Source organism: Notamacropus eugenii, chromosome 2 (genome assembly GCF_028372415.1).
Source record: "Notamacropus eugenii isolate mMacEug1 chromosome 2, mMacEug1.pri_v2, whole genome shotgun sequence".
Taxonomy (NCBI): Eukaryota; Metazoa; Chordata; class Mammalia; order Diprotodontia; family Macropodidae; genus Notamacropus; species Notamacropus eugenii.
In genome coordinates, this window is record NC_092873.1 from 352,232,222 (window position 1) to 352,249,125 (window position 16,904).

At 42.8% G+C, this 16,904-nt stretch overlaps 1 protein-coding gene across 3 annotated transcripts in view; it reads left to right on the top strand.

Moving 5' to 3' along the window:
• TTLL6 (tubulin tyrosine ligase like 6) overlaps positions 1-15,921 on the top strand; it is a 57,837-nt gene extending 41,916 nt beyond the window's left edge. For all 3 annotated transcript variants that reach the window (XM_072646147.1, XM_072646146.1, XM_072646148.1), the window contains 4 exons: positions 3,742-3,898; positions 4,784-5,068; positions 6,939-7,296; positions 8,068-15,921. In XM_072646147.1, coding sequence (XP_072502248.1) covers positions 3,742-3,898; positions 4,784-5,068; positions 6,939-7,296; positions 8,068-8,327 — 1,060 coding nt within the window. In that variant the 3' untranslated portion in view covers positions 8,328-15,921. The remainder of the gene's footprint in view (positions 1-3,741; positions 3,899-4,783; positions 5,069-6,938; positions 7,297-8,067) is intronic.
• The last annotated feature ends 983 nt before the right edge of the window (positions 15,922-16,904 follow it).

A 16,904-nucleotide genomic window follows, 5' to 3' on the forward strand; every position in this document is an offset into this window, starting at 1 on the left:
ATCCTTTGTCCACTTTTCTTTTTTTTCCCTCTTCTCCTCCCTATCTTTTCCCTTCTCTCTCATTTCTTCTCCTCTCCTCTCCCATCCTCTTTTTCTTTAGTAACTGCGTCCATTTCCATGGATTCAACTCCTACTTCAATGCAGATGCCTCCCAGATTGGTACCTCTTGCCCTCAGCTCTTTTCTGAGCTCCAACTAGCTTCTCTGGCTTCTTTTAGATTCAGCTCTAACCCTTGCTTTTAGAGGAGGCCTTTCCTGATCTTCCTCTGTTTTCCTTATGAGATTACCTTTCATTTGCTTCATGTATATGTGTCTTGTGTATATATAATGATTGGCATGTCACCTCCCTTGTTAGAATAGAAGCTCCCTGATGGCAGAGATTGTCCTATTGCCTTTCTTTGCATCCCCTTGCTTAGCACATAGTAAACCTGTTGACTGATGGCCACTCAAATCTCAAGCTACTCAGGATATTCTTAGCTGGATTTGAGAAGCATGAGACATTTCTCTAGGACATTTCTACTTGAATGGTCCCCCAGTACCTCAAATTCGAAATGACTATAACAGAGCTTCATTATTTTTCTTCCTACATCTGTCCTCCCCTCCAGTTTCAGTATTTCTGTCAGTTGCATCAACTTAGGCTATTTCTATGTTCTATTTCAGGGGTGGAGAACCTGCTGCCTCAAGGCTACATGTAGCCCTCTAGGTCCTCAAGTAGGATGCTTTGACTGAATCTGGATTTGCTCTGTGAGGTTTGGATTCAGTCAAAGGGCAGTCTATCAACTCAGGGATTTTTTTCCCTCTCCTTCACATTTCCTATCCAGTCAGTTACTGAGTCTGGTGGAATCCAACTCTACAAGGGCTCATCTCTTTCCCTCCTGTCTTTTACCACTGTCACTATCACTAATTCCTTCCCTTGTCCCAACTTGTCTTGTATAGTTAATAACCTCCTAAGAGAACTTCTCTGATTCAGTTCAACCGATGTTCATTAAATAAAAATGTTCAGATACAAACACAAAAACAAAAGTACCTGCCTTCAAGCAGCTTACCCTCTACTAGAGGTGCAAAGAAGTACCAGATAATTTGGAAGTAATTCGAAGTAACCTGGAAAGGGTGAGAACTTGACAACTGGGAAAATCAGGGAAAGTCTTCTCTAGGAGGTGCTTTGAAAGAAGCCAGAGTTCCCCTGAGGTAGAGGCAAGGAGGGAGGACGATCCAGGGGGAATGACCTGCTGGACGACGTGGCCAGTTTGACTGCAACAGACTTATGTGAAGGGGAGTAATGCCTAATGAGACTGGAAAGGTAGGTGAAAGTCAGATCGTGAAGGGCTTAACATTCCAAAAATTCTGATTTTGTACTTTATCTTGGAGGCAATGGAAAGACTTTCAGCCTTTTGGAGTAGAGGATGGAGAGATGGAGGTGTGGCATGGTCAGATTTTTATTATAGGAATATCAACTTGGCAGCTGTGTGGAGGAAAAACTGGAGAGAGAACTGGAAGTAGAGGGACCCTTGCCTTTCCTGATTCCTGTCCATCTTCCTTACCCTGCCCCCCAAATTGTTAATATTCTCTTCCTTTTAAATTTTTTAATATTTTGTATTACTTTTGCAGCTAGGTGGCATAGTGGACAGAATGCCGGACTTGAAGTTAGGAAGACCCAGGTTCAAATCCAGCCTTGGCCACTTAGAGCTGTGTGATCTGTGTAGGCAAGTCACCTTGTTTGTCTTGGCCTCACTTTCCTCATCTGTAAAATGGGGATAACAGTAGCACCTGTCTCACAGGGTTGTTGTGAGAATCAAGTGAGATAATAGATGGAAAATTTTTGGAATGATAACTCTGATTATTTAGAGGTGATCCTGGCATAATGGATAGAGAGCAGGCCAAGGAGCCAAGAAGATCTTGGTTCAGAACTGTCCCTTGATACATGCTGGCTGTGTCACCCTGAGCAAGTCATGGAACCTCTTGATTTTATAGGTAACTTTTAAGATTGTAAATTCCAAAGAAGAAACCTCCCTGCCTTGGTAGAGGGAACTTCATCACTTGAGAGTTCCTAAGTCAAGTCAGTAAGCTTTTATTAAACCCCTGCTCTGGGCCAGATATTGTGCTAAGCAATATTGATACAAAGAAAGGCCCCCAAGTAGTCCTGACTGTCTGGGAGCTGAGAAGACCAATGGGGGAGATAACATTCAAAGAACTATGTACAAATAAGCTATATATACATGTACATATATATTATATATATATATACATATATACATACACACACACACACACATATAGGATAAACTGGAGATAATCCACAGAAGGAAGGCACTAAGATTATCACAAGTCCTTTTTTGACCTCTGCTTTGTATTTATGTAACCTTGTACCTATTATATGCCCCTCCCACCTCTCATGAAATACAGTGTGATAAGGGCTTGTGTGGGCAGGAGAATGGGCACAGAAGCATAAGGTGCTATTGTGGAAGACTTCAAGTTTTAGCAATTGTTTGGATATATGGAATGAGTAAAAGGGAAGAGTCTCTTCCTGGCACTGTGCTAAGCACTGGAGATACAAAGAAAGGCAAAAGACAGCCCCTGTCCTCGAGGAGCTCATAAGCTGAGACAACAAGCAAACAGATATGTACAAATAAGCCGTATTTCAGAAATAATTAACAAAGGAAAGTCATTTGAATTAAGGATGATTGGGAAGAGATTGCTGTGGAAGGTAGAATTTTAGCTGTGACTTGAAGGAAGCCAGTGAGTCAAGTCTGATTTAAAGATTGAGAACCTGGGTGAATGGGAGGATGATGGCCACCAATCCATTCTTCATATTGTTTCCAGATTGGCTCTTTATGTATACATCTGGTCATGTCACCCCTCCACTCAAAGCATCTCTCATCAAATAATATCTCATCAAGTAAGATAAAAATCCTTTGCCTCATATTCAAGGCCATCTTTGATCTTATGTAGTGACATCCTGCCTTTCCAGACTTATTTTCTTTTACAACACACATCTCCATCCACTTTACATTCCAGACTATTTTCTGTCTCCTGAGCATTCCCTATACTTCTCTATCCCTGTGCTTTTTTTTTTTGCACTGTTCCTTATATTTGTTCTGGACTCCCTTTTCCTCTTAGCTTCTTACCCTTTAAAGTACAACTCAAGTATTTTCTCCCCTCCTCCCCCATGATATAACCTATGTAATTATTGGCCCTTGTAGCATGGTCATTCCTCCTACCTTCCCTTTTTCCCCCAGCACTTCAACCCACCTAGTCAGGAGTAACCTCCCCTTGGCAGTCCCAGGCTGACACCATGGTGGCTGTGGGGTGCTTCTTTCCTATATTTGTCCAGATCCTATCTCCTCTGTGTCTCACGTGTGTCCCTGAAGCAGTGTCTGTAAAGACAGATGGGATCAAGGACTAGCAGAGGTCAAGGGAGAAGGAGGGGTGAGGATAGGCTGTTCCCCCTCTGGGTATGACTGCAGGTACAATTGGATTGTCTCTCCTGGGTCCTCCTATCTTGCCCTCCACCCCCAAAACTGAATTTAATCCAGGTGTCAGAACTCCTAGTTATGGCTCTGGTACTGAGAATGAATTATTGTTTCCTGTGGCTATGTGTGTTAGTGTCTTATCCTTTCCTAGACTATCAGTTTTATGAGGGCAGGTCCCCTTGTCTTATCTAAACTTTGTATTTTCCCCAGCAGCTAGCACAGTGCTCTGTTAGTGTTGTAACAAATTTGTTGAATTGAATTGAATTGACCAGGCAGCAGATCCAGGAATTACGGCTGAAGCAGGAGAAGAAAGCCTTCTGTCCTAAGGAAAAGAAGAATGAACTTCAGGGTGAATCAGCAGGCGATGGGACCAGAGTCTCTCTCCCAAAGGAGACAAAACAAAAGGCTCCCATATACAGCGCCAGACAAGTAATTGCTGATGGTCGGGAAAATCGGAAATGTCCACTACACCTCCCTGCCCTGCCTTTGGGGGTGGAGGGGCTGATCAAGAAGACCACGAGCCAGTGCTCAAGCACGCTGAAAGTGTTGGGCTGAGAAGAGGGCTGGGAACGGCAATGGGAGTGGAGGGGTGGATGGAGAGGCACAGGGTTCCCCCTTGTCCTTTCTAGACTTCTGCTGGCTAAACAGTAAAGAATGCTGCGCAGGTCCTATCTTGTACCCCTTCCTTTCTGCCTTCAATAAGGTATCTAGAAAGGCCACAGGACTGTGCTTCTACCCACCTCTCCAAAACAAAAAAAGTCATGGGGGGTGTGGGAGGGGGTGGTTCCAACACTATGTTTACCCCCCACTCCTAGTTCCCCCTCTAGGAGAGGATGATTTCTCTCTATTAGACCCAGCTACCAGATATCCCGCTACCAGACAACTGGGCAAAACTTCTGAGATGTGGAAATTTCAAGGGACTCTGGTGATTTTCTGAAGGACATAACTTAGGGATGACTGTCTTCTGCTGTTTCTTTTGGCTCCCATCTGGAAAAAAGCATGGCACTTTTCCTCCAGCCTAGTCTTGCCTTGTTTCACCTAAGTCTTGAGCTTCCCTGCCAAATCCCACCTTATCATTCCCCTTGTACATTACAACTCCCCCTTTGTACGTGAGTGCAAAAACCCAGCTCATTTTTTTATTTTGCCTACTATCTCAAAACCCTAGGGATGGTAAGGAATGAAACAGGCTTTTATAATGGGCCCTTCCCTCCCAGCACCCCATGACCTCAACACCCTCCTATTCAAATGACTCTAACAGGGATAAGAGGTGGATTCACCAAGTACCATGCATATATTTGGTTTGCTCCTTCCCAGCTCTCCACTTCCTCCATGTTGCTGCCCTGTACATCCATCTTGGTTCCAAAGTCAAAGTTGAAGCCAAAGAAAAATGAAAATGAGTCTATGAAATGCATAGAACACTTCAACTCCTATGAGGAGACCCCCAAGCAAGAGGCCAATGCCATCTTTCCAGAGAAAGCTGGTGTATGTCACTACAGCTCTGTACCAGACCTCAGAAAGACACTTCTCACCAGCACAGAAAAGCAGGAGCTCTGGAAACCCATCTCTGCAAATATTGAAGGATCCAAGTCATTTTCTGATGTGAGCATGTTCTCGAGCGTTTCTGGGATGGAAAGCAATGGTGCTATATAGTAGAAGGGTGCTGGGGGTAGCTAGTTGGGGCAGTGAAGAGAATGCTGGAGTCAGGATGACTTCAGGTGTAGCCTCAGCCACTTACTGTGTCAGTGACCTTGCATAAGCCACTTAACCTCTGTCTCAGTTTCTTCACCTGTAGATGGAGATAATAATAGTAATAACTTAACCTTCTAAAGTTGTTGTGAGGAGAAAATGACATTATAAAATGCTTTGCAAACCCTGAAGCTCTGTGTAATAGTAATAATTGTTAATATTTAGAGTTTCAGGACCTTCAAATCCTGGTTCTGCTACCATCTCTATGCAGATCCTTAACTGGCACAGGACCATTAGGGTTTTATCCAGGGTGGGATGGTACCATCCCAGGAAAGGCTTTCTCCCCCTGGCATCCACACCCCAAGTATATCTCTCCTTCCACCTTTTCTGCCATTTGTTCTAGGTACAAAAATGACTCCTTATACCTCTGCCTGGGTGCGCCTGGCCAAGTGATTTAATCTCTCTGGACCTCAGGAGGAAGTTAAGATGTAGATGGCCCCTATAGTCCCTTCCAGTTCTATATATGATCTTATATCCAAATGCTGAAGCTCCTAGAGGCCAAGACAAGGGGGGAGACTCCTGGACCAATGGTCAAGTGCCCTGGACTCTGGTTTCATTACATCTTATGTGTGTGATGTTGTGATAGTCACTTAACTGCTTCAGGTGTTAGTTTTATAGTATCCTAAATCTATCCTATTTTTATAGGATATAAATATCTAGATATCTAGAGATGGAAGAGACCTCAGAGACCATCTGGTTCAGCCTCATCTTACAGTTGAAGAAACTGAGGCCCAGGGAGGGTGACATTTGCCCAAGGTCCCACAGATAATATGCATCAGAGGTGGGATTTGAATCAATGTTTTCTGAGCCAATGCTTCCTCTTTTGCAAAATTCTCCCTCCTTAGTTTTAAAACTCAGGGAATGGAATGGCACACTAGGTGAGATACCTAATCCAACAGATAGGTGGTGCAGTAGATGGAATACTGGATTTGGTGCCAGGGAGATCTGAGTTTGAATTCTGCCCCAGCTGCTTGCTAGCTGTGCTGCCCTGGACAAGTTATTTTAATCTGTCTCAGTCTCTGTGTTCTCACTATAAAATGGGGATAAGAGTAGCACCAAAGACCCTAAGTGGTTGTGAGGATTAAAGGAGATAGTAATTATAAAGTGTGTCGCAAATCTTTAATGATAACTATCATGCTTGTAAGCAATGGGTGGGTAGGATTAGGGTCTTAGACTTGGAAGTGACTTATCCACCTCCTTGTCCTTGTTGAGGCGGCTAGGTGTTTGGATAGATCACTCGACTTGGAGTCCGGAAGACCCGAGTTCAAAACCTGCCTTACTTGGTGGGTAACTGGTGTGATCAAAATTATACTTGCTGCATGAACTTGGGCAAGTCACTTTAAACTCTCTCTGCTTCGGTTTCCCCATCTTCAAAATGGGGGTAATAATAGCACCTACCTCACAGGGTTGTTATAAGGTTCAACTGAGATAAATGCTAGCTGTTATCTCTATCATAATAATACTTGTATTAGGTAGGATCCTACCCAGGCCAGTGAGGGCAGTTATTTAAATACCTCCAGGAAAAAAAAAGACCTTCACTAGAAAGAGTCCCTGTAACCATAGTCAGTGTGTTCTAATGCACCCTAACCCATGGTTAGAAAATTCTTCTAAGTCCTTATCACCCATTAAACCAATTTTTCATAGTTCTGCTCCTACCAAGGACTCATAGGGAGAGGCTGTTGGGGCTTTTCCCTAACTGAGTTTTGCCCTCCTTTTCTTTCAGCTTTTTGCTTTGGTGGAAACCAGTGACTATCCCCTACAGCCCCCAGAGCCATTACCAACTCTGAGCACATCCTCCAGACCCACATCAACTCATTGCATCCACTTGGAGCTAGACAGTCCCCTCGACGTCTTCTACAGGTCACAGAAGTTTGCCCACAGCTCCTACCTAGAGAAAGCGTCCTTTTCCACCAAGCCTCAGGGTCTGTGGTGTGACCTGCCACAAAACTTGAGCCTCTTCAGCCCTGAGGGCAACAAGAAGCAGTTCCTCGAGACCAAGCTGACTAACGGGATTTCCCTGGGGGCACAATTCTCCTTCCCAACCAATTTCAACCCAAAGCTGTTGCAGAACAAACAAAAAAGTGAGTTAGCCTGGTTATAGAGGCTTATTGCATCTCCCAAGAGGAAAGGGCCCTGTGGGTTCTGAGGAAGCTACCAGTTTCCCTGGGTAGGGAGACCAAATAGTTAAGAATGGAATCATATTTTCAAGGTGCCCCTATGGATGACTCCAAGTTGACCTCTGTCCAGGGCCCAACCAGCTGAACTTATTCTGGCTATAGTCAAGGAATGAACCGCAGGTGTGAAAGTGAGAATGTGGCCTGAGGCTTCCTGAAAGTAGCATCCATGGTAGTTTCAAATCCTGAAATCTCTGATACCTTTTGAACTTGAGGCTATTTGAGATCATGATTTTTTAGAGGCAAGAGATCTCCTCTGCATGGGTGACTAGGCAAGGGGAGTTGGAGGACCTGAGTCTGGAGCCCTGATCAAGCATTTACCAACTTTGTGGCCTTCTGTAGGGTTAAACATCTTTCTTTGTAAAGTAAGAGGGTTGGTCTAAAAGGGTTCCCCATCTTTTTATGTTGTGGACCCCTGTGACAATCTGGTAAAGCCTATGGACCCCTTCTCAGGAGAATGTTTTTTAAATGCATAAAATAAAATCCATAAGTTTATAGTGGAAACCAATTACCCTGAACAAAATTATTTTTAAAAAATTTAATGCTAAAGTTTTAATTTAAGAATCCTTGGATTAGGGGCCTTCCCAACACTGGATCCTATTCTTCTACGAACTTGTGTCAGATTGCACCTACTCCAGTGCCACAGTTTGAGGATGATGCTATTTTTTGTCTTTCCAGAATTTGCCCCCCAGCGCTGTGGCTGCAAGAGCCAAAGTTGCATAGAGAAGAAATCTGTGGAGGGTGCTGCCTTACAACTGCTCTTTCAAAGACCAAAGAGCCTGCAGATGCCTAAGAGGGAACTTCTGGTGATAGCCACACCTGCCCGGCTTGATCCAAGGCCTCCCAAAACCAGCAAGATTATAGGGAGGGATCGTAGTGGTGGGCAAGATCGGGCACCATCCAGGGGCTCCCCATCTTCCAGCAAGGAAGCTACCTAGAAGACTAGGTAGGCAGGACTGACTTTGGTCAGAATTTTTCTGTAGGAAGTTCATTCCTTGCACCACTGATGATACCCACTACCTCACTTCCACTCATATCCTAAGTCAGGAATGCCAGGAATTCACTTCACAAAGACCAAATTCTACCTGCAGTTGAGGAGATGATTTTGATGCTCTTTCCTTGAGGTACCATGGATAGGGGCAGAGATGAGTGGCCAAAATCTGTTCCTCTAAGTCAATAAATAGGCTTGCAGGTGGGCATAACACCCTCACCTTGTAGGCTGGGAGTAGTCTGAGGGTGGAGACTTTAGAGAAGAGCCAGTGTCTTATCATACGGCAGAATATGGGGAGATTGGAGAAGATGGCAACTACCTCTATTAAATCCTTAGAGCATTTTGAAGGAAGGCAGTATGTAAAGATTTATGGGACTTTTTTTTTTTTGAGCATCATACATATCTGGAGATGCTGCTACCAATGTCATCATGGCGGGCACATACTTTGGGGTGACTTTCTTCATAATGAGAGTGAATTTTGCTGAGCCATCATATACTGACGATCTTTACCTGGTCCCCCAAGTGATCAACAGCATACATGGCAAGATGGTCAGGTATCTAGCAAAGCTAATCAATCTTTAAAGAACTCCAACCCATGCTGTCTTTATCAATGCCATGTTTTCGTTAACTGGCCTAGATGGCTTCTAGGATTTTCTGGTATGGATGGTAACTTTCAGGCTGGACTTCATGAATTGGTTTCCCCTTGTGTGGGGTCAGTAGAAGTTCTGGGTTGAGTCCACATATTTGAAGGTTCAGAAACTTGACTCTTTCAGTGTGTCCTGGGGAAATCAAGGCTTTGGATGATTGACTCACTCTAAACAAATTCACAAGGGGTTAATTTATAAGATGATGTGCCTATGTTTCACTTTTGCTTATTTCTAATGGGCATAAAGGGTAGCTAGGTGGCAAATGGATAGAGTGGCCCTGGAGTCAGGAAGGCACATCTCCCTGTGTTCAAATCTGGCCTCAGACGCTTATTAACTGTGTGACCCTGGGCAAGTCACTTACCACTGTTTGCCTCAGTTTTCTCATCTATAAAATGGGCTGGAGAAGGAAATGGCACACCACTCCAGTATCTTTGCCAAGAAAATCCCCAAGTGAGGTCATAAAGAGTCAGATATGACTGAACAACACAAAATGGGCACAAGAGCTGGCAGTGGGTGACTGCTTAGGACTTGTATGACCAGGCAGATGGGTTCCTTTCAGGAGACTGGATTTCTATGGAGGTCAGGAGATTGCTTGTAGAGAAGAGTGAATTATTAGCACCATTAAGAGTAATAAAATCCATTACCCTGTGTTTGTATTAGAGGTGACATGATAGAGTGGATAAAGGGCTTGCCTTTGAGTCAGAGGGACCTCCAACCCATACCAGTAGTGGGACCCCAGGGTCTTGGGCAAGGTGAGGGATTGGCATTACAGGAGGGAGTTTTGACCTGAGGGGGTTTACTCACACTAATGAAATCTTAAGTCCAAACCAAAAAAAAAAAGTGTCTAGTATTTTGTAGTTTTGTCATTTGATCATCCTCATCAGGCTGATAAAGAAACAACGTTCTCAAAGAGGTGAAATAATGACCAAGGTCATGTGTCTGCTGAGGGTCCAACAGGACAAGAAACCTGGATCTCCTGACTCCCCGACCAGTGGTCTTTCCACTCACTCTACTTTGCTGTCCCAGAAAGGGAGAAGGGAAAAGAAGGGAATAAGCATTTATATAGCACTCTTTGAAGTAGGTGCTATTATAACCCCTATTTTACAACTGAGGAAACTGAGGCAGGAAATAAATTACTTGCTCAGGGTTATGGAGCTATTCATTGCTTGAGACTGGATTTGAACTCAGGCCATACATAAAGGCAGTACATATTCTTGACTCTTGGGCTTTATTCAGGGCCCCACCTAGCTGCCAAATCTAGAGCATCAAGGAATTCAGAGCCTCTAAAGGGGCGCTTCTATCAAGTTTGTCCTTCCACATCCTAGGGCTATTTTCTGGAATCAGAGCATCCTTCCTCCTGTGCAGTTCTAGGAAGGAAGGATATACTCACAGATCCTTCACCTCACCTGTTCCCAGACTGTGCAGGAGACTGTCTTTCTGTAATTGATTTGTTTTCCTCCATTTGTCTTAATATGATTGCTCCCTTTCTTTTTGACTTCAAGGTACAGTACAAGATTTCCAAGCTTAGAGTTTTATGTTTAATTGGCTGCACTCCAATCATCTACTCCCTTGATGACCTGTGTGCTCCCTCCAACTCCCTAACATCTCCTTTCTCCTTAGTAACCTATCCCCAAATCACAGCACAGAGTGGTTTATTTCTGGGAAGATTGCCTTACAGTGCACTAATGTGTGATTTAGAAAGGATGGGGGGTTAATTTCAATTGCACAGAGTTGCATTAAGTTCTAGATTTAGGGGTGTGCCTCAGTGTGGGGCTTATTGCCTTCTCTCTACTGAATTAGGAGCAAATAAGTGAAAGCAAAAGCCAGCGGGAGATAATTTTCTATGAATGCCACACCCTGCCTTAGATCCTTTCCCATGATTTAAAAATACTTTGCTTCTCATCATAATAACCATCCTTTCCATGTCGATTTAAGGTATGCAGAGCACTTTTCTCAGGACAAATCTGTGCGGTAGGTAGTGCAAACAGTGTCCATTTCACAGATGGCAAAACTGAGGCTCAGAGGTAAAGTGACTTACTTAAGTGCAAGCAGCTAAGAAGCAGAGCTGAGAGATGAACCCAGGTTTTCTGACACTAAGTGCGATGCTTTCTCTCCCCTACACTCTCATGGCTTCCTCATCTCCTGCCTTCTTCCATTGTGCTGTTGGTCTACAGAGGAAGATTCTCCAGTGCTGCCTTCACAGTGACAAAAATTGTTTGGATGCAAGGGGTGGGAGCAATGGGGCTATCCCTCCAACACTATTTCTGGGATGGGAGAAGAGTATCTAAGGGCTTAGGGTATCATATGGGTTTTGGCTTCATTGGAAATACCCCCTACTCCCAAACTGGTTTGCCTTGGAGTCAACGTACCAGTTGTTGCCAACGACTTTAGAGCAGAACAAAGGAGGATGACCACCCCAAAACTTTAGTGTGACTGGGGTTGGGGGGAGAGGGCTGGCTACTGGACCAGGCTGTGACTCACGAACATAGCCAGCAGGAAGGAAAAGCTAATTAGATTGTAAACTCTTCAAGGGTAAGAGACTCTTTTTCCTCTTTGTGTCAGTGCTTTTCAAGAATCAAGTGCTAAACAGATGTTTTAATGAATGGATGCTGGACCCCAGCAGCTGTTTTCCAACCATTATATCCTTTTCTCTTCCCCAGGCCTGAGATATCTCTTCCTAGGGTTCCAACACTGTATATAGAATCAAATGAAATCTTTATTTTCTTTTTCAAATGTCGCAAACTGTAGATAACTCCACCAATAGTTACTCCCCCAGACATAAAACTACACTACTGACACCACTAGGTCTGCTTTTCACATCCTGACAGCTGTCTGGCTAGGCTTCAGCTATTGTTGTAGAAATGTAACTCTTTGGAGGAGATGCCTTTCCTAGATTTGCTGAAGCTGACCAGAGGCTGCATCTTTGCAGCCGCTGCCCATTGAATATCTCCAGCATTACTGCTATGAGTGAGTCTACTGGCCCCTCGAATGGCAACACCATCCCAACTTTTGTCTGAGTGCCAGCAAGATCCCACTTGAGAAAGGTTTGGAGAAGGAATTACACTGTCCAGGAATCCCAAGGGAGCATTTTCCTTGACAGTTTTATGTCTGTGTTTAGATCTGAAGGAAGGAGAGAGGGCCAGGGACTTAATAATGGGAAATTCTTGGGATGTTGGAGGTAAGAGAGGGTAATGCTGGTTCTTGCAACTGTTTGAGTATACAAGTAAAAACTAGCCCCCTCATCCAAGTCCAGTGACTATCCCTCTTATTGATCTGGTAGCCATCTTTCTGCTGCAGTCCTTCCCTGTTCATTGGGGAAAGGAGAGGGGAGGGGAAGAAGGAAATAGGGGAAAGCAGAAGGGAAGACGCTATCAGAGATAACACATTCAAGGATCCCTCTTTCCTATTAACCTATGAAAAATTGTGCCTGCTCTTGCTACATGTTCAATAAAAAAATTAAACAGTACTAAATACAGGGGATGATGGGGCTTAAAGAGACTGGGGCCCCAAGTATGATAAGAAAGATGGTAAGCACCATTAAGACAGGTACAAATCAGTTGCAGAGTTGTCAAGAGCTGATGACAACTAGGGAAGCTGAGCTATAAGACCCATCCTATGTTTTCTCCCAGACACAGACACTGTATGCATAGTTGCATAGTTTTTCAAATAAAGGGGGAAAGCCAAAGTACAAGGAACCATTTTTAAATTGGGATAAAGCCAGCACACCCATTTCTAGGTTACCTTTGAACCTGATCTTCTGGTTCAGAGCCAGAAGGAACTTTCAAGATCACCCAGTGCAATCCTTTTATTTAAAACAGAAACTGAGTCACAGAAAAGGGGAACATATTGCTGTAGGCCAATTAGCAAATTAGCTACAACTCACCTGGTTCTAACTCTGGGATCATAGGATCATAAGATTGTATAATAGGATCAGAGACCTAGAATTGAAAAGGTCCTTTTGAAAGATTATGGAAATGAACCCAAGACCTTTGACCCATAATCCAGTATGCCTTCCACTGTACCATACTGCTGCTAATCCTGGTGTTGATCCTTATTCTCAGTGGCTGTACCCCTTTAGCCCCAGTCATGCTCCTTTGAAGATCTCTAGTTCTAACCCTTGAATCACCATCCTTTAGGGACATGACTAAAGACCATGATGCTCAATCCCTGGAGCATACTTAGTCCCAGGAGCATGAAAGCTCTTGGATAATTCATTTAGATTTCACAAAATTTGATCTGCAGTTGGGAAGCAAGACAATTTACCAGTTCCTTAATGGCTACATGCCTCCATCGTGTTTAGTGTGTGCTGGTTTTGGTCCTTTAATATTAATAGTACTGATATTTTTAATTTCAGGTAAACTGTTTCCAAAGGCCACCTTCAAAGTAGAATAATATGCAGAGTCCTTATATGCCTTTTGCACTCTCATTGATTGACGTTTAACAATCAGATCTCCAACCCTTTAGCTGAAGACCCTACCAATGATTCATATGCAAAATATGCAGAGAGAATTTGTTAGACATTTACACTTGACTCTGAAAGACCTGAGAGCAGGTTTTTACAGGTTTGCTTTGTGGTGAGAGAAGGCTGGGGAGTAAAGACCATAGATAGTTGGAACTCCAAAGCCATCCAGTCCAACTCCTTTATTTTACATATGAGAAAACTGAGGCACAGGGAGTTTGTCTTGTCCAAGATCACATAGTAAACTTTAGAGGCAATATCTGAATACAAGTCATAATTCCATAACCAGTGCTTCCCTTCCCCCTACCCCAACTATAACACTAGAGGAGAAAAAAACGGCAGAAGGGAAATATAAGTACTTTCAAGACTACACTTGGGCCAGGAAAGTGTGTCAGGTACTGGTCCAAAGCTTCGGAGTGGAATTCATCTATACCTTAGTGACTCTTTGTGGAATCCAAGAAAACTGAAACTCATGGACCACTTACATTCCCAGTTAGCTAAAATAGATGATTTAATTTTTCATGAAAGCAAATAGGCAGAATAATAAAAAATAAAGATCCTTAATTTGTATTTAGCTTTGGAGTACACACATTGGAATCAAGTCTCATTTCTCTCCTGTGAGATTTCTACTTTCTCTTAATGTAGACCTACTGGACTCAAGTAGATGATTTAAGATGAAGGGATCCATGGGTCATCCACAATTCAAAAGACAGAGTTGAATAGTCCCTTCAGTCTCTTTCACCACAACAATTCAGGAGAATTGAGAGGTGGACTGGAGTGAATTTCAATTCTTTTCATTTATGCAAAACAGAGGAGTTTACATTTGATCTTGAGATAATGGGAAGCCACCAGAGTGTGTGGAGTAGGGGATGGACATGGTTAAATCTGTGCATTGGGAGATTCAGTTTGGGAGCTGAGTGGAGGATGGATTGCAATAGGGAGAAAATTGAGGCAGAGAGACTAGGAAGTAATAATAATTCAAATAATAGTAAAAATAGTTCAGAAAAGAGGTGATGAGGGCCTAAAATAGGGTAGCAGCTGTATTGAGTGATGAGAATGGGGTAAATCTGAAAATTTTGTGGCAAAAGAAATGACAAGATTTGACAACTGATTGGTTATATGGGGTGATCAAAGGTGAGGACTTAAGGATGACACTGAAATTGAGAAGTTGGGTGACCAGAAAAGGATGGCAGTACCCTTGAAAATAAATTGAGAATAGGAGTGAGTTTGAGGAGAAAGATGACTTCTGTTTAGGACTTATCGAGTTTGGGGTGTCATCAGAACATCCAATTAAAAAAGTCCAGGAGATAGTTAAGTGATATGAGACTAGAGGTTAAGAGACACTAAAGTTAGATAATTAGATCTAGGAATCATTTGCATCCAGATGATAACTGAGCCCAGGAGAGCCAATAATAAGATCATCTAGTGAGAGTCTAGGGAAAAATTAGAAGAGGGTCCAGGACAGAGCCTTGAAGGCCACCCAGTTAGTAGGCTCAATAATCCAGCAAAGGGCATTGAGAAACAATGGTCAAATAAATAAGACTAAGAGCAGTTATGAAAACCCCAAAAGAAGAAAGTATGCAGGAGAAAAGTGCTCAACAGAGCTCTCTCAACAGTCTTCAACAGAGGACAAGGATTAAGAAGTCATTTGATATGGCAATTTCAATTGAATGCTGAGATTGGAAGCCATATTGGCAGTGGCTTAGATGACAGTAAGAGGAGAATAAATTGCTCTTCTGAGGTGTTTAACTGACTTAGAGTTTATCTTCTAAAATTGCTGTTTAACTTGGTTTCCTGTTAGAAAATTGTTGTATTTTATTCTTGTTTCTCATATTCAATCAGTTACCAAGTTCTGTTAATTTCATCTCTGTAATATGTCTTTCAGCAGTCTCTTCCTCTTCATTTTCACTACTGTTGAGGAGTAGAAGTAGTCAGATAGTACAAGTCTTCTTTGCAATAGGCTTTCTTACTTCATTGCATTGGGGCTTTCCTTTATTCCCCCACTAATTCAACATTAATCTCCCTGCAAGATTAACATTCCTCATGTGTAAAGATAGTGAAGCCAATGCATTAGTTTTATGACATTATAGGCCCTCATATATTGCATGAGAAAGTAGAAATGGCATGAAAGAAAATATAAGAGCAGCTGGGCCAGATCAAGTGCAGGGATGAATAGGTCCCTGTTGGAGGTGATACAACTTTTGATTGCATTGTGGTATTGAATCTGAAGATGTCTGAAAGAGGGAGAAGATATGGATAAATTGGGAGAGAAATCACAGATTCTAGTTCTATTACCAAAAGAAGGCATGTCAGTAACTATTGAACCATATTCCCACTTCTCATCCCTGCAAAGTCATGAGAATAATTTACAACAGGAATCAAGAGCATCCTTGATGAAAAGACAAGAACTAAATAAATAGCCTTTGCAAGGAATATTCAACAACAGGCACCATCTTCTTCAATTACACATGTAGCCAAGAGGTGAAGAAAAGCAAGATCTATGCTTATTTTTTATTGACTGTTAACAAGCATTTAATCCAGTATGGCAATATGCTTCATTAAAGGCTTTTTTTCTTCAAAAAGGTATCTCTCCAGTGCACATGTAATGAAGGGAGGGATGTCTGTCCAATGGGACTTCCATTCTTTGGACCTGTACCTTGTTTTGCCCTCTGTAATCTCTTACATGGATGCTGGGTAAAACTGCTTTGAAGCATGCATAATGGAAGGGCTTTGCTCCCAGACTCAGAGCATGTGCTGTACTCCATCACTATTTCCCATCTGTTTGCTGCTCGATTAGGAAAAGATTTTTCAATTAGCTGCCAAACCAGAAGTGAGTGTGTATATATATAAAAGATTCCCATGGAAGTAATTCCTCTTTTTTCCTCAGCTGCTTTTGAGTGAAGAGGGACTTCAGGGTGATAGAGGCAGTTCAGAGAGCTGTCATGAAGCCAATGAGAGCAAAACCTCTTAGGTAACCTTGAATCTGAGATGGAGTTGTTTCTTGTAGTTGTCTTTGCATTGGCATGGGGCCTTTCGATGTCTCAAAAATCCATACCAGAATTTTCTAGCGCCTGAGACAGGTAAGGCACCCGCAGAACCCTAATGATCAAACTCTCATTGCAGTTAGTCTACCAGAAACTGAAGCAGTCACAGAAGAAAGACTCATTCATATCAGCTATGCTGCATTCAGAAGTCAGCTTGATAGGATAAATGCTTTGTAGCAGCTACATTAAGTTTGAGTTCACTTTGCCCTGGGGAAAAGGTGGTGGAGAGGACAGTAGCCTTGACACTAGGGTCTTTGACCTTTTGTTTTTGCTATTTTTTCCAGTAAATAACCTTTTGCAAAAGCTAATTGCTGTCAACTAATTAAATTAAATTGGGAATATTATTCAATAGATGACACCGAAAACAGATTAAC